This window comes from Pagrus pagrus (assembly GCF_965226575.1).
Source record: "Pagrus pagrus genome assembly, chromosome: 3".
NCBI lineage: Eukaryota > Metazoa > Chordata > Actinopteri > Spariformes > Sparidae > Pagrus > Pagrus pagrus.
This window is the reverse complement of record NC_140187.1, coordinates 9,443,600-9,470,986: the sequence shown is the minus strand read 5'-3', so window position 1 is coordinate 9,470,986 and position 27,387 is coordinate 9,443,600. Positions and strand designations below refer to the sequence as shown.

At 40.3% G+C, this 27,387-nt stretch overlaps 1 protein-coding gene across 1 annotated transcript; it reads right to left on the bottom strand.

The window, feature by feature from the left end:
* Positions 1–1,823: 1,823 nt before the first annotated feature.
* On the bottom strand, positions 1,824–26,628 carry ngfb (nerve growth factor b (beta polypeptide)). The gene is made up of 3 exons (XM_084348530.1): positions 26,489–26,628; positions 8,527–8,675; positions 1,824–4,777 (listed from the first exon to the last, which is right to left on the bottom strand). The coding sequence occupies exon 3, from the start codon at positions 4,764–4,766 to the stop codon at positions 4,179–4,181; it is 588 nt and encodes a 195-aa protein (XP_084204656.1). The 5' UTR covers positions 4,767–4,777; positions 8,527–8,675; positions 26,489–26,628; the 3' UTR covers positions 1,824–4,178.
* Between the last annotated feature and the right edge of the window lie 759 nt (positions 26,629–27,387).

Here is a 27,387-nt window from a genome sequence, read left to right as displayed (position 1 = left end):
TCTTCACAGTTTGTATCATCACCTGAAATACAGGAACGTTTACTGTGGAGACCCAATAAATGACCAGGACTGCACAGATGCACTGTAGTATTATGGGACTGAATAGTCATTCATGACAATGTCTCCATCTAGTGGACATACTGAGAAGTGTAAACACAGTCTGTTGGCTGTAGTTTGTTTACACTAGTGAATATGAAGGATATTATTCTTCTGGATTTATTCTGTTATTATTGTCGCTTATTGTGACCAACTGCATGTATATGCTTTTACATTTATAAAACAGTATTATTATATGATACACGATTATCAAAATTACTATTCATTTTCTGTCTTACTTAATAACTTAACTGCCCTGATTTAGTATACTTTCTTTATTTTTAATAAGCAACCTTAACTCAAGGTCAAGGTTTTGATTTTTTTGGAGCTTTCATATTCACCTCTAAGTCTTTGAAAAGTAAGATTATTTGTGACAATAATCTGTCAAGGATCACGCTTAGTTACTTATTATTGTTAACCTTCTTCAGTCCTACATTTAACTGCCCTAAAGTTAGCATTACTGCTATTATTATTATGTCACTGTCAGTTTATCGTCAGCTCACTTAAAACTGGACTTTATCAGGACATTACAGTTTCCTGTTTCTAATGATTAGATTAATTAATGTCTTAAAATCTGTTCATTAATTCTGCTTTTAAACCATTTCTTTGCTTCCTGTTGTTGTCTATTGTCTTTTGTCTTTTAATTTAATTTGTGTTCATGAGGTTTTTTCACCCACATTTTGAGTGTCTGCATCTCAAACGCCCAAGCTGCGTTTGGGTGCATTGACGACATTCATGTCATATAAAAGAAGATGGGAGCACAAAGAAGAAGTGCTCCTTTGTCCGAGTAGACTACCTGAACTATGAACTCAACATGACGCATGCGCAGTCACTAACTAGCTTTTAGCTTTCTTGTTAGCTAGCGCCCGTATTTCTCGTCACGTAAGTAACGTTTCTTCGTGTTGCTTTTAGTTTGTGAATGTATGAAAGCAAGTAACAATTCCTTTTCAACTTTTTAACTTAACGTTTTGATATATTGTGTTTATAACAGATACAATTAAGTTTTATCTCAAGACGTGTTCCTGCCTGTGACCACTAGAGGGCAGTGTTGCATTGTGTTTTGAGGCAGAGGTAAACAAGCAGCAGCACTAAAACAAACAAGTCGGCTCAGACAAGTCGTATTTACAGTTGACAGGTAGACAGCTCAAAAGAAAACACTTATCCTAAAAGTGAAGTTTATCAGAAAAATAATCTCAAGCATCTTCTTTGTCTCTGTTTCCACTTTAACTCCGAGCCTCAGACATCTTAAATGTCAGCTGTGATCCAACATTGGGCTGTGAGCCTTAAAGGAATCACTGCTGATACTGACTCTGTGCCTCGGGTACAGTGTGTTATGCTGCTGACTACACTGAAATGTCACTGCCAAAACAAAGAAAATGACAAGCCATGATATTATCAACCAGAGTTACCCTGATGAATCAGACAATCTTATTTGTGTTTCTTTTGTTTCCCATCTTGTGTCGATTGTAGAGCAGGAAAGAAAACAAAGCGAAGCCAAAACACCAAATTACTGAAGCCATGTGGGTTTTCTCTTGGTTTTTCCCTCAAGGCCAAAAATGTCTTTTCGTGTCGAAATGTTACTCAGTTTTTCTGGAGAAGCAACAGGCTTACCATCCACACAATAAACCTCATAAAACACACCGTGTATGTATGGAAGTGTTTAATAAATAACAATATCAACAACAACATTTTAACAAAGGTTTTGCTTATATCAGACCTGGGTCAATTTGTATTTCCAGAATTTGTGGGTTGCATCACCTGGAGTGAGTGTTATGTGCTATAGGACAATATAATGGTTGGCAGACAAATACTATAATTAGCATGATTGTGTTGTGCCGCCAAAACTCTTAAGGGGATGTTGCTCTGTCACCAGCCGGTGGTTTCAAGGTTTATGACAGGTTTAAACCCATGCTGTCTTCTAAGAAATCACACAGCTTCTTAAACACCGTTGCTGTGTCTCTCGAAGCTGCAGTTTAAAAACCAATGACGGTCACCTTAATGTCATCAGAGCTCAGGTTCAGGTTAAAGCTGCTGCAGAAGCTGAGAATCTAGACCTTAAACGATGATACACACACAAGTTAGTGCTATTTTTACATTTCCTTCCCTTGCAGATAATCATTAGCAGAGTCAGACAGCTGAAACTGATTTCCTCTCAATTACAATTTTTCAAGTCTGCATCACCCGTGACCAGTGTGAGGCAGCTCTCATGAGGTAACTTCATCGTGCAGTTTGATTGTGGTTCAACTGTAATGAAGTAAATATCCAGAGATCCCTTGAACGGTCATGGTGGGATTTTTTTTGTAAAATTTTGCAGCGCTTCACAAAAAAGCGAGAATTCCTTCTAATCCACAATGTAAGACTGAGCTTTGTTCCTCAGGGGAAATGAAAAGCTGGTCCCACAATGACATTTCAAGGGCACCATAAAAGTCATTCACTTTCACCCATACTTTCCATCTGAAAAGAAATATGAAAAGTGCTCCAGAGACTCTTAACCTGGAAAGAAGTTGGAGAAAGATACAGATGAAGGCAGCACAGAAACAGAGCTGAGGGCACAAACTCTTATGTTTTATGATCGTATAAAATGTCATTGGTCATAATAAATATTTGCACATTGAACATCTGATAGGAAGTAACACCACTGTATTTAATTTAAATTATGGTTAGCTTTTCATGCATCTTAAATGGCTGCACTTGTCAATGTGGCACTAAATTCTCCTGTAATGTGATTTTTCTGGTATACCCTTATTACCAGCAGCAGAGTGTCTTTCCTGCTCCAGTTTTGTTGAATCCATATTTTAAATCTTTATCTATTTTAAATATACTGTATTAGTTGTGATTTTACATCTTAATCGCTACTGTAGATATACAAAAAATATATTAAAAAAAATGTTTTTGCAGAGTAACATAGTTTACACAATTATTCTGATGTAGGGTAAAGTCTTGTCTCTCTTGCGCTTGCTCTAAACATGCATGATCAATAATGTAACCGTTTAAGATGTGCTGCTAAAGTTTACTCTTACAATTCACTGCAAGTTGGAGCAAAAATACTGAGCGAAGAATATTTCCCCTAAACTGGCTCACTCCGAAATGGTCCATTGTGTAGGATTTCGGGAGATCTATTGTCAAAAATGGAATATAATTCATCATATAACCACCTGAAATTAAGAATTGTTGTGTTTTGGTTACTTTAGGATGAGCCTTTCAGTAGTTCAGATCTAAGAAAATAACACCTGTTGCTGTTTGTTTGTAAGCATGTAAATGCATCGCTAGTTGTGTATTTTTATTTATGATGACGTGTATGTTCTGAGAAAATGCTTAACTTTGTAAATTTAAGATGGATTTACGAGTTATTTCCAGCGTTCTTCTTCCTTCCTTGTCAAAACCCTGGTGCCTACATTACCCACAATGCCACTTAACTTATCTTGGGTGTCTTAAGCTAATAGCAGCTAATGTAGCCTCAAGCTGTTAGCCTCAAGAAGAGATGAGGAGCAGGCTGCAAAGTTCTGGTAAACTTTCTTCTTTTCTCACGTTACACCAGATCTTTTTTTTAAACTTGTAGTTGTCGGCTTAAACCAAAGTTGACTCAAGTGACATCAGTTGAGGCTATTTAGCATATTTCACACAGCTCTCTCTGGAGCCACAAAATTGTTTATACAACTTTCATTTCACATATGCAGTACTCCCCAAGGCCTGTTTACTGACTCCGACTTGTAAAATAAGTGAATTTATAAGTAAAGGTTTGATAAATGTGCTCATGTTGACTCAGCAGTCAGGTTCGACTCAGGCCTGCTGGTTTTAAGCCTTTGCAAGCTGAACCTGTAATAAACTTTAGCTGAGACTGTCAGGTATCAAGTGACACAGCAACAACCCCTTAATGTTCGGTTCTCCTAAAAAGGTAAAAACAACAGCTACAAACGTCAGATCCTCTTTGACCCAGGCCTGGTGTATATTCATGCAGTCCTGATACTAATAATTTACTTTGTGCAGAAGGTGAGAAGTCTTTGGTGATGAGTATGTCTGTGTTCGTACTGTATTTCACTGAGTGTGTGATCCTGTGTGTGCGTGAGGAGCAGGTAAAGTCTTCATTGCCGCCATGACTTGCGACTCAGCACACACACGCAGGCCACGTTGATGCGTATGAGCCTCCACGCCACCAGGTTCTTAAAGGAGGTCAGCGCTCGTACAAAAGTGTGTGAGTTGGTGCAGTAGGAGTTCCAGTGTTTCGCGTCGATTCCCAAACAGCCAGAGCTGCCTGATCGGGCGCTGTGACACGTCGTCTCAAAGAAGTACTGCTTCTTGTTGACATTGTTGATGTTCACGTCCGGGAGCACCGTCACCTCGTTGCCTGAGATGTCCGTGGCTGTGGTCTTGTTGCCAACCCAGACACTGATGCTATCACACACTGAGTAAACTCCACGGTGCTGAGGCTGCCCAGCTCGCCTGTGCCTACTTCTGCCGGCGCCCTGTGACCCTGCTGGCTCTGCATCAGGGGGCTGAGCGCTGAAGAGCACCCTGGGTGAGAGGTAGCGGCGTTTGGTGAAGAGTTTGGGGTCCACTGTGTGGACGGAGCTGGGGTTGCTGCCTGGACACTGCTGCTGTGCTGCTCCTCCGATGGCCGCCACAGCCTGGGCACTGAAGAGGAGGAACAGGACCAGCATGGACGACCTCATGGGCACACAACCTGGGGGTGTCCACCAGCACAGAAAGCGTTACTGCAGATATACAGAACACTTCAGTACACTTACTTATTGACAAGACCTTTTACTGGTATGTTCACTATAGAGGGGTTATGAAGTTTACGTCTTAGATAATAATCTAAACTTTGAAAATAACAATTTTATTTACTTTTCTTCACAAAAATGAAGGAAAATGCAGAGACGTAGACCTGCTGTACAGTGTAGTTTTTAGTTTTTAAAACTCCTTAATATCAACAAGGCCTTGTGATCTCCCGTGAAGCTTTAGGGGACCCCTAGGCCTTTAGAGGAATATTGTGTTTCAGGGGAGTTCTACTAAAAAAAACAGACAGGTATGACCGTCGTCTAATAGTAAGGCCACATGAAGGGTAACAAATTCACTGAAGTTCAAATGAAAAGTCTATGAACACTGGATTAAAGCTCTAAATCCTCCAATTTTGCTGCATTCCAGTGAACTTTCAGAAGCTTTAATCCTGTCTGTGGATACTCCCAATTTTTCCTCCCCAGTTTCAAGGTACAACATGTCGTTAAGCTGATAGGTGTGTGTAACAGCTCCTCTTCAAACACACCTTGCCTATAAGTGACGTTGATCCTCAGTGATCATTGGCTTAGCAGTGAATGTTTCTAGAAGTACAGCACGAATTAAATACTGTGTCTGACACGTTTGACAGGAGATTTAGAGGAATTTCTCGGTCAGCTTTCACTTGTTGTCCCGACCACATGCGACCCACAGATCAGTCTGGTAATCACAGGGAAAGAGGGAGGAAAAGGATACGGGGCACTGCCTGAGAGGCTCAACAGAGGGCAACAAAGGCCCTGATTTTATATTAAACCATGTAAACAGGAAGCGGTTTAATGTTTGATTTGTAGTTTATTGGAAAATAGTGAAATGATCAACCTAATAACATCCACCGAGAGAGCAGGGAACTCTGTTGTATGTTCGGCTATCTTAGATCTTCTAAAGAAATATGGAGGGTGAAAGACGTCATTTTGACAGTAAACACACTAAATAGTATTCTCTCTCTTTTTGTTTCAGAGGTATATGACAGTGCAGCCAAAAACTTGTAAGTAACTCTAATATAAATTTAATTTTAGTTTGTATTCTGATGATTTTAATATGTGGTTTTAATTAATGGATAATTGGATGGGAGCATGATTTTATGGATGAATGAGTTGAAGCTTGAATAAACCACCGCATTTTGGAGAAGCTTTCATTTTGATTCCAAAGATATCAACAATGATCTGAGCTGAGCTCGGCTAAGCTCACAATATAATCTTCACATTGTGTTCGCAGACATGAAAAGGAAATCCATGATTTGTCTCCCAGCAGGCAGGAAATAATGTTTAACTCTCCAGAAACTGACAGAGCTGAATTCCCTTTGAAGAATATTATATTCACGAATAGATCTTGTATGTTTTCTGTGTTCACAGGTGTCACATTGTCTATAAGAAACTAAGGCGACACTGTTGTGACATCCCATCAGTTTGATATTTCTTCATCGCAACATCTGTCTTTACCAGCCTGCATAAATTGACAGGCTGTGTACTATATTTAACACAGTAATCACAGGCGTGCTTACACCTGTGGTGGCTCTGCTAGCAGGCTCCATCAGGTAGCTTTATTATATGCCACGTTTGCCTCAGGGGTCAGCGAATGCCCGTGGATTAAAACTGTTGCCACAACAAATCAAAAGAAACAACACAGCCTGCTTGATTATGAGGTCTTTCCAATTCAAAGCAGCGTCTCTCCTCCTCACAGCCGCCTCTCTGCTCTCTGTTCCTGTGCGTGGTGCAACATTTGGACATAAACAAAATTGCATTATGTGCCCATTTGAATTGCTTCAGGACACTCAGGAAGGCTGCTTCACAACAGGAAACAGTGGAAAAAGAGCTTTTGGTTGTGATGAAAAGGGGAAAAAAAACTTTGAATGATTAAAGTGCCTCCCCAGTGGCAACAGGCTCTTTACTTTGAGAACAAAATCATTGGTGAGAGAAAGGATCTTCTCCATGGTCTCTCTGATAATTATAAATCAATTAATGCTTCAATTTCTGGACATGCATCAGCTACTTATGAAACACATATGTCTGTTATTATCAGAGAGGCCCAATGAGGATCCTTCACCTTCTTCTTCAGAGGTTTTGATATGTCATAGCAGAACAGCAGGCGTATTCAATAACATAATTGATTGGTGAAATCCATTAAAGTCTTTTGATCCAGGACTCTGGTGTTAAGCTGCGGTCACACGTACACAAATGCAGGCGAACGGAAATTGCGTCTTTGCTATTGGTTGGCTGCAATTAAGCCAGTCAGAGTTCACCAAAGTTGAACTCGACACGAAGCCAAGATGCGGATTTGCTTTGCCACCGGATGTGAAACGCACAGAATGGAAGTGAACAAGGGGCCACTGTTGACTTTGTGTACGTTCGACAGCGACCTTATACTGCTGACTTACTAAAAAAGGGCTCACTGGGTCTGTTAACAAGTGGGACAGAGCGACAGACTGTATAGACTGTTGTTTTGTGGGTATGAGTCGAGGCCTGTATCCATCAAACAGCTTAAAGTGCATTTTTGGAGAAGATAAAAATATAGAACAAAAGCTTCCAAATTCCTTTCAGCTTTAAATTGCTTTTGAATCTGAGAAAGCGCCGGGTCGTTCTGGAGTCGGTTCAGACTTGATCCGAGATGACCACAGCGCAGAAACAGATGTGAACACCCAATAAAAAATCAAAGTTGAAAAAAGCTGAACAAAGGGGTATAGAATAGGGCCATTTTAGCCAATCATTTGCATTTGATTTGAAACGTTTGATGTATTTGACAGAATTTTTGACCACGTTTCCTTTTTGCTTTTCCTGGCTCTCATTACATGTATAATGAGAGTCAACAATAAGAATAAGGCACTTTCCATGCATCTTCACTGTTGTTGTGTCACTACAGGATTTCTCTGATGCAGAATTGTTTTTTCCAGTCTGTTGTTTGCTCCATCCTTATTATTATATGTACACATAATGAAAATATTAGATGGTTTTTGTTTTGTTTCACGTATTAATTGCTACCCTGGAGATATGAAAGATTTCACACAAAACTAGCTTTTAAAAAATAGTGTGTAACAATTCACTCCAACTGTAAAACTTAAGTATTTCTTAAAGAATAGACAATAAGTTCAATTTAAATTTTGAGTGTTTATTGCTTTTTTGAAACCTAAAGCTAAATAATTACTACTTTTTTAATGTGGCATTTTAACCGCGCAAGTCTCTTCTTCACTAAAACAAATCAAGCAAAATGAGTGTATTCACATCGACATTCAACTAACGAGTCAGTTCAGTATCGAATAATCTGCAGAATATTTTACATTTAATCGATTAATCGTCTATAAATGCCAAAAAAAATTTAAAATGCTCATCGCAATTTCTCAAAGTGATGTGTTCACATTACTTCTTCTGTCCAACCAACAGTCCAAAACCCAAAGACTCTTAATTTACTTTCATAAATGACAAAGAAAAGCAACAAATTCTCAGGTTTAGGAAGCTGGAACCAGCAGATGTTTGACATGTTTGCTTGAAAAACGACTGAAATGATTAATTGATTATCAAAATAGGTGGCGACTAACTTTCTTTCAGTCGACTAACAGATTAATCGACTAATTGTTGCAGCTCTATTAACAACTTGTTTCGGTTTGTGACCCCACACTAGCTTTGACTGATTGGTCTATATGCTACTGCGTCCATCCATCCATACCTTGACAGTGTCTCCACGTGAACTGTAGCCCCTCGGTGGCTTCTAGAGGACGTTGTTAGAGCTCAATGTGTTCTGGGCTCCTGCCATCAGGCCCGGCTGTGGCCTCCATCCAGCACACCTCTGCCCTCCTCTGCCTCCACTCTGTGGCCCTGTTGAGAGACAAGCAGAGAAAGCTTTTCAGCCGGCTCATAAACGCAGTGTAAACACATTCTTCGTGAGACTGAAGGAAGAGAAAGTTAATATGCTATTCCCGCTAACCAGATCCTCACATACTGAACATACTGAAACACAGAAGCAGACCTGCATAATGTAGACTATATTATAGTGGAAACTTTTTATATTAACGTCGTAAACTCTGTCTGCATTCCTTAATATATGAGTTTTGACAAGTTTGTTTAGACTCAAACACTCCTGTACCTTAACAGACAGAATTATCGCAAGACATTAAAAAGCTGAAAGATTATTTAGGAGCAAGTAGAAACCAGATCGTTTAGGAATTTGGTATTTCACACACATCAGAGTAGTTAGAAAGGTGTCAACACCATGTAACATTATTCTTCCATCGGGATGTTCATTGTCTGTTTCGTCTCTCTCTGTTAAATTATTCCATCAGGCTTGATTTCCTACGTGATTCATTTTCTTTTGTGCGGCGATGAAACACAGACACCATCCGAGCCGGTTAATCCATCACAGTAAACCAAGAGCCTTAATTCTGTTTTGTCATTTTGTTTCATCGTTATGTCGCCGTGCTCGAGTGTGCTGAAGTATCAGCAGACTACGTGTTCTGCTACACCTTACTTAGTGCCAATCACCTGACGCCCACAGAAACAAAGTCTAAAAAGCTGAGAAAAAATCCCTGAAAACATCTCGCCTTACAAAACTCAATTTTATTATGTATGTATTCTTAAATTCAGAATATCTTTGCAAGAACTTGAACAGGATGTTAGAAACAGTCAGTAGGTTATGGCACGCTTGCAAAGTGAGAGGAATGTAAGATATACATAAACAGAAGCAAATGGGCTGTAAATCTAAATGACACCGCTGTGTTCCAGTGAAGAACCCACGCTGGCACAGGAAGTGTTCTCGTTTACGGGCACCTCAACAACGGTGGTCCATGGCTGTCAAGGGGATGTAAACCTGTGACCTTTCAACTGCCTGTTTAACAAACGAGCCGCCCTGCTTTTGTGCTCTGTCGATGTTCTCTGATCCTTCTCAGTCACAGTGTGTACCAAACTGCTGCTGGTGTAAAAGAAGAAGCACATACCAGCTGTGTGTTTCAGGTTTACTTTGTGCCACTGACACTGGTGGTTTACTTCTAGTAGTCCTTTAAAGGGACAGTTCACCCAGAAAAATACAACAACTGGATACTGGAATTCCTCACAAACAAACCACAGACAGTTCGGATTAGTAGACACACAACCTCTACTTTAGAGCTAAACACCAGAGACCCCCGTGGATGTGTGCTCCAGCGCCAGACGACACCGACATCATCGGCTGCATTACAAACAACGGTGAGAGGTTATATCGAGAGGAAATCTTGCAGAGTGGTGCACAGAGAACAATCTACTGCTCAACGTCAGCAAAACCAAGTTGCTGGTTGTTGTTTTTAGGACAAAATGAGGCAAAGACCCACAACCCTGTCTACATCAGTGGGGCTGAGGTGGAGCAGGTGAACAGTTTTAGGTCCCTCAGAGTCTAAAACTCAGTCAGCATCACAGAGAAGCTATCATGTTCAGCAATAGAAAGCATCCTGACTGGAAACATCACAAACTGGCATGGTTCGTGCATGACCCAGGACAGGAAGGCTCTGCAGCGGGAGATTAAAACCGCGCGAAACATCGTTGGTACCCGTCCACAGAGCATCAGTGACATTGGTGAAGTGAGATGTCTGCCCAGAGCCCAACACTCCACTTGTCTTATGTAGCATCGAGGGACTTTTATTCTAACTTTGGTGACGTAAAATGACCATAAAATGAACCTTTAATCATTATCCATAGTGTTTTGGTGTGAGTTGCCAGGTTTTGGAGATATCGGCATTAAAGACATTGGACATCTCTGCAATATAAAGGAACTAGATGGTGCTCAACGCGTCAAAAAAACCAAAAACATTTCAAAACCACAACAGCGATGTCTCTTTCCAAAATTCATGACCTGGTTACTCAAGATAATCCACAGAACTTGTTGTGAGCAGTTCCACGGGGCCCGGGTCGACATTACGTTTCTTTCTGACAGAGAAGCGTTGACAGTTTACTTGGGAGAGCCAGGTTGAAGTGCTTGTGCTGTGAGAGAAAAATCGCAACACTGTCTTTGATAAAAGGCTTTTTCTGAATTTTTCAACCGTATCACGTCATCATATCTCTCATTACTAATCATTGTTGACATATGAGACCAGCAGCACTTTGTCATCTCTTCTGGAGGTGAAGCTCTAAAAGTGCAGTAGATGAAATCATAACTGAGCTTGCATGTGAACAGATCCATCAATATGACAACTCCAAACTTCTGCTCTGTGATGTGGCTTATAGCTGGATAAAGTGCTAATAGAAAACAAATGTCTTCGTTATCTTGAGGATCAGGTTTTGGCTCTCGACACACAGCTGTCACAGGCACTCAGTGGTTAAGATACATGCAGTCAGCAGTGAGAAGAGAGTGGTAATAGTCATTTAAGCTACTAGGTGGGCTACAAATATGCTCATAACAGCGCTGTACAACATTAGGGTGCGCTGGAGCATCTCACATCGCGCTACTCATTGAGCCTTGAAGCAGATGGGCTACAGCAGCACACCGCCACCTGATGACTGCAGGGTAGAAAAATGTTGCTTGGTCAGATAATGGTGATGGTGCAGCAGAGAATGAGGTGCTATTCCTCGGCACACCCCACTGTGATACAGCAGGATGGTGTGTGATGTTGAACAGGATGTTTGCAGGACAATGTGCCAATGACAACACTGCAGTACATTTTTTTTTAATTAGCATGAGCAAGATCCTTATGGAGTATTTCCAAAATGCTGCTTGGGACAATTCAGGCTGTTCTTGGGTCGTGCTCTCCCCTTTTACTGAGGGCAAAGGTTGAGAAATAGCCTACAGCAAATAAAACGTATTTGCTGCTAAAAGTTAAATAACTATTTCATGCTGCTAACACTGCCAGACACCTTATAGCCATCAAGCGCTGCTTCTGTTTTTCATTATATAGGCCTTACGTATTGCAACAGCTTATGGAGCCTATATCCTCACATTATTTGTGATTGTGTCTCAAAACACTTCATAGTTAATAGCCTAGGCTAGGGATGCACAATATAGATTTGCTTATGTGTCTTACCCTGCTGCTGTGTATGAGGTGATTAGACCTTTTTTACGGCAGATATCTTAACCACAGGTGCATTTAAATGCCCCACTAAGCCACTAAGCAAGCATTCACAATAGTAGAGTCCTGGAAAACTAAATGGAATGCAGCCATGATTGTTACATCTATGTTTCTGCCTTGAAAATGGTCTATTGCTGAGTTTATACTTATCCATCTGCAGTACATAGATAGTAGGGGTCGGCCGATATGGTCTTTTTAGTGGCCAATATCGACTTTCAGTAATCAAGGAGAAAAAGTTACTCAAGTACTGTATTTAAGTACAATTTTGAGGTACTTCAGTATTTCCATTTTCTCCTACTTAACACTTCTACTCCACAAAATGATTTTGATAACTTTAGTTACTTCGCAGATTCACATTATTCAGTGCTAATAAGCTATTACTATTGACAGGTAACCAATCAGATATTGTTGTTGGTGGGAGATTGCGTGAGACCGTGTAGTGGTGACTACAGACAGAGAACGGCTGCTGCATCGAGCCAAAGCGGCGCATTTTAAATATGTTTATTATCGAAAATCGGACATAAAAAACACAGATAATCGGAAAAATACTGAATATTGGCGACCAATAATCGGCCAGGGTGAAAATTGGTCTACCCTTAATAGAAAGTATATTTGTAGTAGTTATAGTTGTAGGTGGTTTGATAGTGTCTACACAATAGCAGATCCCTGGCCCACATGTTGTAGAAGGTGCTTAGAAGGATTAATCCCCTCTGTGTCTTCTCCCGTCCACTTAATGGCTTCCACGTAATAGCTGCTGTCTGTTCTCTTATCTAATAAGTATTTGGGGAGGATGTTTACCTTCTGTGCTGCTCAATGTTTGCTGTACTGAGCTTGGTGAATGCTTGGAGAAAGTGAGGAGATCAAAACTCAGACACCAAATGTCCACTCTTTACTGTGTCTGCACATCATAATTTCAGTTTATGGAGGTAGCTGACTAGGGGCAAAATAATTGCCAGTATCAGCTTAAGTATCAGCTAAATACCTACAAGGTATTCAGTTATTTAACTGCCTGAATTATGTTGAAATGTCCTGTTGCCGGATAGTTTGAGGCTCCTGTATTTGCAGCTATAGAGTGAAGGCAGACGAAACTGTTCTTCCCCTGTCAGTGTGAATTAACCGAATCAGCAAGCCAGTCAGTTATGTGGTCTGTTAGTCCTGAATGGAGAGGCCACCCACAACAGCTGACCTACAACTCATTAGCTCTAATGGAGTCAGTTTAATGAGCCCCGTCTGGGATGACTGACAGGCAGCCCGGGGTGGGACGCAATCCAGTCTGCAGACCTCGAACAATCTGCTCTCTGAAAAAAAACAAAAAAAAATGGCAGTGGCTTCATTCATATGGTAAAAGTCACAAAGCCCTTCAAGTAACCTGATCCACCAGGGCTGGCTCTCATTCAAAGAGGAAGGGAGGTGCAGGTGACTTTATCTGAAAGCCACCAGTGGGCTTTGAATGACATGCTGCTCATTACGTTGCTGTGGTCAGTGGTGCAAAACTGCTCCGCAGGTTGAAGCATAGTTTAGTGTTGAATTTTACTTGGAGTAAATGTGGGGATCTATATGAAATATCTAAATATTATGGCCTACACGGATGTTGATAGAAACAAGTATGTTTTCCAAGCTTTCTTTGTTTTATTTCCCCTCTTTGCTTCTTTCCAAGACTGCCATGCTGTGAAGTCTGGTCCTCAGTAACAAATAGCAGCTCTCCTGGTGATGTGTTGCTACAACAAATATGAAAACTTTGAAACTAATTTTAGAATAACAGTCATTTGTTCAAAGGAGAATATTTTTATGAACTGACATTTAGTGGTAGTTATTACGTCTGTGACTTTGAATCTACCAAAAAAACATCAACTATTACGTAATTTGTTCAAATTTCACCCAAACTGCACAACATAGTCTGTAACACACAAATGCTAAACACAATCTAATCTATGTGAATAAACATGGCTGATGACATGTAGTAGGTTGTTTGTGTGGGGAAAAAATACCATTCATTTATTTTCAAATTGTGAAGAAATTATTTAGAAATAGATTTTTTTTTCAAATCTGTTCACTGACAATCATAGATGGGCGCAAATACGTCAAAAAGTGTCTTGTTACTAAATACAAATATTTTCTCAAGAAATATTTCAAAATAAAGTTGTACAAAACTGTAGTAAATTAAAATAAAAGTAGTTTATAATTTAAGAAATACAAAAATTTATATTATATACAGATTTCTAATGGAGCCTCTTCTGATTTCGCATTGAACATAGATCATGACAGGGGTAAAAAGAGTTTTCTAATGCAAAAAAATTAATGATTAACCAAATTATCAGTTTTTAATGCAGCCGACTATCTATTGAAAAACTTTCCATATTGTGAATGATATTGCGTCTAAATATTTAACGTTACAGCTTTGCACAATGGTCCCATGTCATATAAAGCAATGTGCACTGATGGTAGCTTGATAGCAGCATCTGAATTGAATAATTTAAAATTGAAAGTTCTAAGCAGAAATGCTTAAAGTGGTTAAAAACATTTTTTTTCTCCTCTGTGATTTCATTGTCAGACTGTCACCATACTGCTGCTAGCCACTATAATTAGTTTTTTGTTACTGTGAAAGCATTATTTTGAGCCTCTGCAGTTTTTCACTGTACGTCCCGTCTCTCGAGCCACTCACATCTTAATTGACGGATGAGAATCCATCAATTAAGCATGCACGCAGCTCTGCTGTGGTGGATTCCATAGAAAAACAGGGGCAGACAGGAAGACGCAGGAATTATAGTGTAGAAAGATCTCTAAGTACAGTATCTTGAATAGTGTTTTCGGTCAAAGGTAATTAGGGCATAATTTTGTTGCCATGGCATCTGTACAGTATATCCCTTCCTGAGGCCATTTTCTTCACAAGTCAGAAAGAGTAGGTAGGTACACAGGAAGAAGTAGGTTTAAATTAAAATGGAAAAGAGATTAACAGTGGCAATTGAAAGATACGTATTCTGCTTCGCTACTAAACAGAGGAAAGGTTTAATACGGTCTGTGAGAGCTGTTCCTGAATAATGAAAAGCATGTTGACGTCGCTCCAGCACAAAAAGGTGAAAAATAGTTCAGTTTTTGTCCTCTCATTGATGCTCCCATCGGCCCGCTGGAAAAATGGTGTTATGTTCGAAAACAGATCTTGCATCAGGCCGTCAGTCCTCTGTGTATTCAATTTGCAGCCCGTTTGACAAAAAGATCCGAGCACACCCACACACAGCCCAGCAGCAACAGCAGCAGGTGATTATCTGGCAATTGGCTAAAGACAGTAAGGCACGACAATGAATTTGTGTTAAAGGTAAACTGCCGGGACTGTCTGTCACTGATGCACGGCTGTCTGTGTCAAGTAAAATCTGTAAAAGTGCCATTTTATCCATTAAATACTGGGAAACTTGAGCGGAGGAAGAGAGAACTGCATCACCGGGGGAATTTATAAAATCAGGATGAGGTCAACTAATGTCAGTTAACATCCTTTTGGAAACATCCAGCGAGTACGATCCTCTCCTTGACATTAAGAAGAATTTTTGGCAGTTTTTAAACAAAGTGAAGAAACATCCCCTTCACTAAAGAGGTTCAGCTAACGTGGGGTTATGCAAGTTTGGATTTTGCCCAGTGTTTATTTTTTCAATGAATGAAGAACTGACTACTAGTTGGAAACAGGCACATTGCCTCGTTTTTAAAAAGGTAGGGAAGACGACTCTGGAGAACGATAGCTGATTATTGTGTCCCATCCCCAGGTCGTCAAATACAGATGCTTTAGATCAGTATTCGGCCCAAAGGCGTCGGTATTTGACAACCTGGGAAAGAGATTCAACGATAAACTATCTTTCTTCAGAGTTGCCTTCCCCACTGTTATGGTTACCATGGATACAATCAAATTAATGTGGTTTGCAGAAATGTACATTGATGTTCAGGAACTCTCATGCAACAAATTTAAGATACATTTAATGTTTTGAGCCTTTGCATACACTTGCCTCAGCTTGTCCATGAGTCGTAGGGAAGTGAAATGTCTTATTTTGTCTTTTGGCAATGAGTCAAAGGAAACATTTTAAGAAGGATAATAGCATGCAATTCACGCACATAATTTCCCATTTTCTTCTGACTGCTGTCTTGTTGTATCTAGTTGAAGCAATTTTCCATTTTACTGTTATCAGACAACTATGTGGGAAAACAGTTTCCAACAGAATATGACCTTTAGTTGAGAAACGGGGCCTCTGCTGGCAGTCGGTTGTGATTTAAGGCAGATGTGTGAAAGTCTGCCTGGCGCTGAGACCCGAAGACCACATCAGGTCCAAGCTGGAACCGAACTGAGTCAGACCAAAGAGCAGATTAGGGAGGGCCAGTCAGTCAACAAAGGCTCGAAGACTGGAATCTGACTTTCTCATCCAAAGCTTTTAGTGATGTAACAGAGAGAAACTTCAGGTTTATCACTTTGATTGCAACATCTGGATGACGATAGCTGCCCATTGTTTTCACACAATCTATAGCATATCTTTGTGATTTTGTATTTACGAGCTAAAGAGTTCCCAAAAGAGGGTTTTGAACATGCTTCCTGTTGACCACACACATTATACAGCCGATTACTCATCTGATCACTCACGCAACCTGAACTTCATGACGTCAAACATAAGTGAAAAAAGCTAGAGAAAGAATGTGTCATAAAGCTTGCAACATTTTTCTTTGTATTGCCCAAACCCAACGACACGAAATTCAATCACTATCTACAAAAGAAACAACCACGTGAGAATGGTAACTGGCAGATTTAACAAGGACAGTTTCATTACTCACTGATGGCTGTGTTTGGTCTCACTGCGCTGAGGAAACACAGCTGACCCCAGTCTCTATACACAATGTAACTAAACACAACAGGCTCGGCGGAGAAACTGGCTCCACGAGACTACTCCAAATTAGTTAGATAAACCTTCACAACAATGACTCAAGGGGTCAGCGAATGTAGCGTTCAGCAATGTGGCGGAAGTTTAGTTTGTGTGGTTTGTGATCAAACCTTGGCAGACCTCTGTCTCCTGAGATGAACCATTCATCATTCAAGTCTTTTTGTGAATTAGCTTTGGCCCAGTTAAAGTTCAGATGAAATCTAAATACGTTTATGTGTTTAAGGTTTTTTTTTTCTCTTTTAATCTCATATTTCTTGCGTCGATTGTCACCTTAATGACAAAAAAGTATTTTTTTATATGTAATGTTAACAGTATTTCAGAGTTTGTCATTTCTTGGAAAAAGATTTGGAAAAAAACCCTCCTGCACACTGTCCACTTCACTTGCAATTAAGTTTAATGACAACAATGTACTTAGACCTTTATCAGGCTTTCTCAAGATGTTGTTGCAGATGTTGACTGGCGTTTACTAGGGTTAGGCTGATTTAAACATTTCCAAACCAGTTTGATATAAGGCCTAAGACCGGACCAGTAATACCTACTTTCACCACTAGATGTCGCACAAGACTCCCAAGAGGAACATAATGAGTGCCCATAAATGAGAGTGTAGCAGCACTACAGTCCATCAGGGCAACTGCAACACGTGGTGTTTTCATTTCTCACAACAATTCAACTTGTTTAACATCAAAGTAATAAATCAAATAAGATTTCAGCTGGATGAAACCAGTTTTGTGGAAAAACAAACAAACTGTCCAGCAAACAGAGCTGGATGGTGATCACAGAGATGGGAGCACAAATTGTAGGCGCCGTGCCTTCAGCCATTGTGACAGGTTTAAGAATATTGAATGACATTGACTGTAAAGATGGGGTCTCCCCAATGTATAAAGGGGTCAATAAAGGACTGTATATTGCTGAGCTGGACATCTTTTTCAGTCGTCATTCATGATTGTTTCCTTAAGATGTACTAAAATTGAGAGTTAGTGCACACACTGCCACTATACTTCTCAGACTGAAGTCCACAAGAGAAAACTCTCATCATTAACAAGTTATTGGTGTTAAATACTGGGTTTGTAGCAATACGAAGCCTCATTTTCATCCGCTGCTCCTGTTTGCCCTGTTACTGCATTACGTTGTCAATACAAACTCAACACTTCCTGTATTGTTAAAGCCTTCTAGCGTTTCAGGAGACAGAAACTCTTTATTTCTCAACAAGGCTTTTATTGTGAAGCCTTATCTGGAAAGTGTTGTGGAAAACTCTCAAGGTTCACATTGGCTACGTGACTATTTGAAATGTCACCGCCGCCATCTTTTTTCTGGTTTCACTCAGCAGAATTCTTATTTCATTTATTATTTTGATGTTAAACGAGTTAAGTTGAATTGTTGTTATGAGAAATGAAAACACAACGTGTTGCAGTTGCCCTGATGGACTGTAGTCCTCTTGGGAGTCTTGTGCGGCATCTAGTGGTGAAAGTAGGTATCACTGGTCCGGTCTTAGGCCTTATATCAAACTGGTTTGAAAATGTTTAAATCAGCCTAACCCTAGTAAACACCAGTCATCATCTGCAACAAGTCCCTCCTTAGCTTCCTGCTTTTACCGGAAACACATAATATGCAGATCAAATCACACTCTGCTAGCCTTTTCATGGGAACTTTTGGAGATGAAATTAAAACAGACTCTGTGACCTGGAGCTATATCGAGTTCTCCTGCTGATAATGACTGTGACCCAACTGATTTTTTTGTTCTCAGGATTATTGCCAATTCAATTACTGGAAGACATTATGACGGCAGATGCCAGATCAGATTTGTCTTTCACTGCTTGGACAGAGTAACTGCTTTGATTTCTCCCTTTACTGAGGGAAATTATTTGGCCATTCTCCTGAGTCCACACTTGGCTGATGTTAACTCTATTACTGTCATATTAAAAAAATCATGCAGATCCTTTAAAAATAAAGTGCCAGACACGTCTTTTACATTTGGGAATTCTGCTGCTTCTTTTTTATTGCTGCTTGTGTCTGTCAGCAGTGTTACTGACTAGCGCCAGTTTAAACAGTTTCGGATAACATGTTTGTTTTTAGCGGCTCTGTTAGTCTGAAAACATAATCCAGAGTTTATTCTTGGTATTCGAACAATTCAGCAGTAAAATATTAAGTTGTGGTCTGTTGTGTTTGTGGGGACTTTTGGGTTTCACCCAAACGTCCTAAATGCTCCTGTTTTTCATTTTTTATTAAAAGCAAAACAGGATGCAGAGGGGCCAGAGAAGTCCTTAGTGAGTTTTTATAGAAAGAAGTACACATTCGCAGAAACCACAATTGCAGTACCACAATTTGGCTTTGGACTTTGTCAAATGCCGACCCGTCTTAGCCAAAACTAATTAAATTCTTTGTGCAGCAGCTCCTAGTACGAGACAGTCTGAAGTATTGTTTTGCCACCTTGTGGTAAAATGACCTCATTTCCTTTTTCTAGCTTTTGTTTCCATCTTTGCTTTGACATTTTGTGGCAAACTCTTTCCAAATCGATGTTTACACTCTCTCTTTCACCGATCACGTGATATATATGCACTTTTATGATCATTCAAACAGCGTCTCACATGCCCGACACCTTTCAGGCTCTTTTACTGCAGTCATTGTTTCCTTCTCTGCAATTTTCTGCATCCTTATATTATGGTTCCACTTTCTCCAAATAAAATCACCCCTGCTGTTATGAAGGGTAAATAAAGCGACACCACAGAAGCGGAGGTGTGCGTGTAAAAATGCATACGTGGTGCCGTGCTTGACGTCGTCTGCTTCAAGCAAATTAGACTGTTTGTATTGTGTCATTTAGTGGTTGTCTGGGCGTCTTTAGTGGTTCAAATCAAAAAGAGGAATTCTTTACACAATTAGTCTGCAAATTACAAGTTTGAAAAGGTGGAGTCAGAGTATGAATCTGGGTATCAGACAAGCCCATTGATGTGCCTTCAGCAGCATCTATGGAAAGTGGAAACCAATCATCATCAGTACAAGTGTGGGTTGAAACACCTAAATAAAAAAAAAGTACTGCCCTGGTGCACCTGATATTCAGCAGGTCAGGTGAAGAAATGTATAAGAAGTATTTTTGAACACCAACTGGTTGTATAGACAGTCGCCTTTGAACAAATATTAGCCTTTAAACATATTTTCTGTAGAATAGATTGTAAACTTTTACATCAATTGATGGTTTCTGTAATACCCCAATAATATTTGCACATCGGCATCAGCATTTTGTAGTTTTAGTCTTTTAAACAACAAAGTTTGCTGCAATTCCTTGTTGCGTGTGCGTTTAAATGAAGAAAAACCTTCATCTGCACCTTCATTTCTGTATATAATCATTTACGTTAAATCGAATTAAAATGTATTATTGCGTGCACCTAAATTAAGTGCTGGTGCAGCCAAATTGAAAGGTTAAGGCGCACCAGTACAAACCAGTGTAAAAACGAGTCTGGAGCCCTACATGGTCATCGTCATTTACATTCTGAAAGGCTCTCTTCTCAAAATGGCATTACTGTAGCGTCGACTGTGTCTAAAGGAGCAGAAGCTACAGAGAGGGCTGAGTTGTAGTTGGCGTGCTGGATGAGGAGCGTGAGTCACAGTTCACTGTGTGTGTGGCCTCATTGTAACTCGCACTATGAGATGATGAGGTACTCCTGCTTGCAGGGGCACTTCAGTGGAAAGAGGCAATACAGCTCAATTACAGGCACAGGCTTGTTGTATCCCTGCTGCTTATCCCCATAGATGTTCACTTTTACACTGTTTCTGTAGGCTATTTTAATCCGCTCTCTTCAGGTGTTAAAATTTTGAACATGCACTGGTGGCTTATGTCTAGTGTGATGTCAGAGGGAAGTGCTGCTCTTGAGTTATTAAGAGGGATATCACCGTCTGATATCAGCGTACAGGAGCGGGTTTCAATAGCAGCCTGTGTTGCTCTCGTCATGTTGTGTAAGTGGGTACCATGTTCTTTGAACTGTGCCTGAGGCTGCGAGAGATGATGGGACATGTCTGCGGACGGATAGATGGTGATGCAATTATATATGAAGGGTGGCTAATCAGGTTTGATGCCGACGTGCGGTGGAATAACAGAAGCTTCTGTAATTGTCGGCAATTACAGAAGCCTGTTTTTTTGTTGGACCGGAGAAGAGGGAAATTATCAAAATATTCATCTGGTGTATTTTGACACACGTGTTTGGAAATAGTCATCTTTGAAGAGATGCATTTGAAATGGAGCTAAGTTTTGCAACTTTCTACAGTGACTGGCTGCTTCTTCTGTGTCTGTACATGATATTACTTACTCTACTTCACATAATTACACATGCCACTGTGTCTCTCAGCTGTTCATTACAAAGCTCTGTCAGGAAAAGGTGTGTTAGCGTTTAATTACATTTATTAGCTAATGTGTAACCCGGTGAATTACTGTCATTGAAAAATTGTTTATTATTTAATTATAATAACAAAACTGTAATTGTACATCACTTAGACAGACGCTTTACTGTTTTCTGATTTGCTCCCTTTTCCCATGCTTTCATGTCTGCTAGAAACCCCTCTTCTTTTGTGCCGTAAATCAAGTTACAGTTTTGGTGCACATTTTCTCAGATACACACTTCTTGGAATCGGGCTTTAACAAAAGTCATGGGCATAAAGGAACAATTACAGGGATTCAGGAGCCATAGTGGTCAACAATAAACTCTGTTTCCACCAGGTTTCGGCTGCCAAAATTCAACTAAATGGAAAATTTAAACTTTGAACTCAATTGAATTTTGTGCGTCGTCCACAATGTGTGTCCAATGGGATTCTGGCATTGACAGGAGAAGGAGAAGTTTTTTATTTTCCTGGTGTCTGAATTTCTTTCTGTTACTGTAATTGACATGACAGAAAATGTCAGCGTAAAATTAAGATTTGCTTTATAGCACTATTAGCCCTTTTCCATACTCATTTGCTAGCTTGGCTTGACTTGGATTGACTCGTTAGCGTCGCTCGGTGCATCAGGGTTACCCACTGATTACATGCTTGTCTTGAGACAATGACGTTTGGCACTGTTTACTACTGCACTCTGCAACAGTCCTTGTTAGCCAGCTACCTCCATCATGGACTTTCAGGCTGTTGTTACGATTTTGCTTGGCATCTATAGCTAAAACAGAGCGGGATGATGAAATGGATCAAGGAGGAAGAGGAGGAAGAGGAAGCTACCATTTGTTCCCTAATAATGACAAAGCCCGCCTGACGTCACAACCCGCTTGGATGCGGTTGGGAGAGCTTCAGCCTGACTCCGAGGAGGTCTGTCTTGGGTGTGACTCGGCACGACTTTATTGCACATTTACCATTAAAAAGCTTTTACTGTGAACCTGCTGAGAAAGTGCTGACTGTGGCCACCAGGTTAGGAATGTGAGAACAGAATAAAAACTGCACATTTAAGAGGTACAAGATTTAGATAAAAAAAAACAACTCTCTATCGCAAAACCCTCAGCTCTCTACAGTGACACTATTCATCTCATCTTCTGCTCAGCTAGTTCAGAAAAAGGTGTAAATGATTGTCAAACGCAGACGGGTGTTTTCTATGCATGTTTGTTTTTATGCATGCAGAAGCCTTCACACCCTGGTTCTACTCAGATGGACCATGCGGCATCTGTAACCTGTCTTGAGAGTCTCTGGCAGACCCTGTTCATCCACCTGTGGAACAGATTGTGCAGCAGTGAGGAATGCTGGTGTGTAGAAAGGCTCCGCTGATGTACATTGCTGCTCTGCATACCAGGAGAGATGGAAAAAAAAAAAACTGAACCCCACATTTTTGCTATCTTCCATCTCAACACCTTTCAGATGGAGTCCAACACTGAAAACATCACATGCTGTTCTTCAAAATGTGAAAAATGTTCAGATGCACACAGGTCGGAAAAATGTGGAATTGCCGCAACATGTGGTCTTATATTCTGTTAGATTGCAGCCAGACAGAAGAGTCAGTGTTGGGTTAGACAAAAACATTTGTAGACGTGGAACAAACTGTACCTTAATTTAAAAAAAAACATTATATAATGCATATTTTCAAGAATCATAAGGATGCGTTAATCCAAGCATTTATTTGTTATTTAGCCATGTACAGTTCAGTGCAGGTATTGATTATTTTTGCAGGGCACCACACCCATTATTACTGGATTCAGGAGAGGAAGGTTCAGAGTAGGGCGGAAAGTTGATTAATCAATTAGAGGATTAGCATTTACTCATGAAAGGGCTTTTAATTTTCTCTCAAATAATGTCTAGTTCCAGCTTGCAAAATGTGATGTGCTATCTATATTTAATATAGTCATCATATATCGTCATAAATGAAAAATCTTGGTTGGAATTGGAAGACGTATCAGGGCTCTGACAACTTGTGATGGACATATAGACATTTTTTGGACATTTTGACTGAACAACTGTCAACTTTATTAAAAAGATAATCGAGGGATTAACTGATAATGAAGTCGCCTTATTTGGAGACTCCGTGAAACTTCTACTTTATGCTTCAACAGTCTCACAATTGAAGACTGAAGAGGACAAGGCACAGGAGAAAACATTCGTCCCACCACCTCGATAAGCAGATTAGTTTGAGAGGCTCAGACATGCCTCATTACTGTGTTCAAGTAAATCAGAAACATGTCATTGTCCAACCCAGTAGCCAGAATAAATGTACGTTTCTGCAAACCAAGAATATGTTGGCACAGATTGATATATGAGGCACAGAAACCAATTGGTTAGGGTTAGGAAACCACAGCTGGAGATGTTCTGACTTCCTGTCAAAAATATCTATTTTTGCTGCCGCAAACACATCTGGAAACTGTTCGAAGGTCGCCTTAAATATATCCAGTGGTTTCACACTTACAACTGCAGTCAATGGCTTGGCAGCGTTCTCGCCTGTAACTCCACCACCGTCCCCTCCCCCTCCTGATATGACAGTCAGGTCATAAACATGTATGTCATTGTGATATGACACACTTTTTTTTTTAGAGAAGTCAATATGGTACTTAGGCATGTGACATGTACAAAGGGGGAATGTGTGAGTGGTTTGCAGAAACATTAACTGCCAAACGTTTTATCCTGCCGACAAGGCTGCATTTCAAGAGAAACAGAGCGGTGCATGTAGATACGTGTCTTTTGGGAAGACGTGGTGCATAAATCAAACTTGTACTGAAATTTATAGCCTATTTCTGATCAGAAAAAAAAAAACTTAGTTGGCTTCACATAATGTGGCTTTGCTTTCATTTAATCTAATGTGATTGTGTTTGTTGTGTTTAGAGGTGGAGTCCATATGAGTCGCACACTGTTGTGCAATTCACAAGTTTTGAAGCAGAGTGAGTTTGGAGTTAAGTAGCCACAGGGCAGCCTGTGGAGAGTGGTAAGAGTTTTTGTATGCATTTTCAGCTTCCTTAAATGCAGAAAATGCAATCATTTACCATTTAAAACAAAAAAATAAAGACAAAGGAGCCACTTTTTTTCACTTTCCAAGTTTAACCGCAACTGCCAAGCAAAACTATGTGGTCAGGCTCCCTTTGAAGGCAGCACTGAGCATCAGTCATACAGAACAAGAGACCACTACTTCAAAAGAGTGGACGTCAAACTCAGAAAGTGAAATTTGTTCCCATGAAACAGCTAGTGGAGTGCTATTTGCTTCGGCGTAGTTACGCCTTTCCTGTAAACAGACAGCTGGGGAGGGACCTGTTGCGGATATTGATTGGTGTTTACAGAAGCCAGTAGCTTCACACTCCCTCTTGCCATTGGCGCTAATGATCCACTGCCGACTGTGCCAACTGGCAGCTCTGAGTGAACATGGCTGGACTGGGATGGAAAGACGCCGCCTCTAAGAAGACAGAGACCAGTTAGACGACAGCGAATATAGTACGAGTTACCAGGTTGGGCTCCTGGCACTCCGGGACTGAATCAGGCAAATGGGACTACTGGACTAGCTGCACGGCTAACCAAGCAAACGACAATCATGCTTACTTTATTATCAAAACTACAGGAATCTTTCCATCAGGAAGCTCCATAAATTACCTCGGTACTGTAACTGGCCTCCGTCGTCCTTCTTGGAGGTTGTGTGTGGCCGCAGTCTAGTTGGGAGTCTGCTGGTTAGCAGTTATTTGATTTAACTGTTGCTAAAGGAACTGCTACCCGTCAAGAGTTGAGACAGAACAGCCGAGGACATCCGAGGGAAAACCAGAAAGTACTTTCTCCATAAAATATGTTTCCAGTTTGACTCAAATCAGTGAAGAAGTAATGTGTTTATGCAAAGTTATAAAGTTGTTTGTTTTCATAGAAGTAATATATTTGTGTTTTTCTACAGCAATCCGAGCAGTCCTGCTTTTATACATCCATGGCAGCGTCATATAAAGTAAGAAAGTGTATATTAGATTAGGATAAGTCTTCAACATTTTTATTGTTTTATAGAAAATCACAAGATCTAAAATACCATACCAGGAGAGCCTACAAATGGCCTGATACTACATTGGTTTTGACTCATGGGAACTTTAAATGAAGCTGCCATTGATGAAGATGAACATTTGATAGGTGTAAAGACCGACCACAGATCCCATCAGTGATCCACTGGGGGGAAAAACTGGAATCTGCTTTTGTTACTTCCTTGCCTTTACAAAAGTATCATAGTTAAGCACGGAGACCAACATCCTACCTTCAGCCCACCCCCCTCTGATTTCATCACTCTGACTTCATCACTCTCTTTGTCATTGTAAACTGACTACTGCCTCTTTTGTTTGAGTGCAGAGAAGCCTCCCTATTGATAGTTTATTTTTCATGACATATGGTTTAGTTTATAAATGAGTTGCTCTGTCTGTGTGGTGTCGATCAAACGCAGACCCGCGCTGTAGGCTGTAAACTATACATACATGGAAACCATTAAACACTCACCCTCAGCAAACATCTAGAAGAAGTTTAAGTGATTTATTTAAAAACATGAAAGGAGGGCAAATAAGCAAATGTGTCTAAAATAAATTGCATGTATATTTAAAGATCTGATTGCTGCTCGAAAATGACAACTATAACGCACCTTTTTATCAAAATAGCACAGCAAGTCTTCTCGAGTATAATCACCTGCTATTATGTCAAGAATGCAATAATTTGTTTTAACTATGTGGCAAACATAATTTGAGAAAACTACCCTGCAGCTCGCTCCTGGTTTCCAAACCAACATGCCCTCCAAATACAGAAACAATGCAGGAATGCTTTTCAGAATATCACCCAGCCCGAGGACACGAGTGCTAGTTGTCGGTGCTATTGTAACCTGATGAGCCCGAGGCTAAGCTTCAGCAGTTTCTGAGGGGATGGAGGAGATGATCAGTCCCCTGTAGGGTCTGATCTCCAACCCTAAACCCACATCAGCACGTCTAAAATTTTAATAAAGCTCTCAGTGGGTAAATATCATAAAAATAGAGGGATAGAGATTATAAATAAGTGCTGCATGTGACAGTTAAACTTTTTATTTATCACTTGGTTAACAGAGGTGTTACTCTTACTTGAAGGCTGCACATATAAAACTATTAAATACTCTCAAAACAACCCTTTCCTTTGTCTATAAATTGATTGAATGTGAAGCAAAACGTGCACCAAAACAACTGCTTTGCATTTAATGCAGTAGTAATTCACACAATAGTAGGTTTCTGTAGATTCATGCAGAGTAGATGAAGATAAAACAGTCCTCTACCTCTGCCAGAGCTCTCTCTTCTCTCCAGTGACGCAAGAGTCTCGAGGTTCACTGAAATATATTCCAGTTTGGGTCCAATTCCACAAGATGCCAGGGAGGAAGAGGAGCGAATTCTTGGTCAAATATCCCAAACAGTCCTTTCTGGGTCTTGCACTTGTTTGAAAACTGTTCTGAAAGTAAGTGAGAAGCGTCCCACAGGCTGCAGCGCTCAGTCTGACTGAGGAGCGCTGCAGGTCCTAGTGCCTGTCTCTCTGTACACAGCAAGGGTTGATCATTCACTTGGTTGTGTGTGTGTGTAAGTATGGTAGGTCATGTTCAATACACAAGTTAGGACCACTGCTACTGCTGTCATGGTTACTACTCTGGATCCACTAGAATAAACATTAACATGAATATTACTCCAAAGACATGTTAATTTTACTGCGTATTGATAGTTTTAATTTTATTTATTTCTCTCTCCAACTTGAACTTAATCCACTCATTTTAACTATTTTCACATGCCAGCAGTGAAGCTGAGGGATCCGTTTGTCACTTGGTCAACTACTTTGGGCAGAACAGTGTTGTGCTTCTGTGTGCGATGAGTTACTCTGACATATGATCATATGTTATTAACACGATGCGCCGCAGAAGAGGAATCATAGCCGTTTCACAGGAAAGCCATAGTTTTGCTGGCGACGCTTTTCTTGGCTGCTTAGTCATGTTGTACCTGTGACTTGCAGTGTGATGCACTCATTCACACAGTTTATACCTTTTCCTTAATCGTGCTTCATGTTTTTATGCCTGTTATTTGTAACATAGTCACACTGCAGTTTGTTCAGTGCATAATTATGAGTTTGTAACATATGCATCTTTTTTCAGAGCTGATTCAGTTATTGCATCACATTTTAAAAACTGAGCAA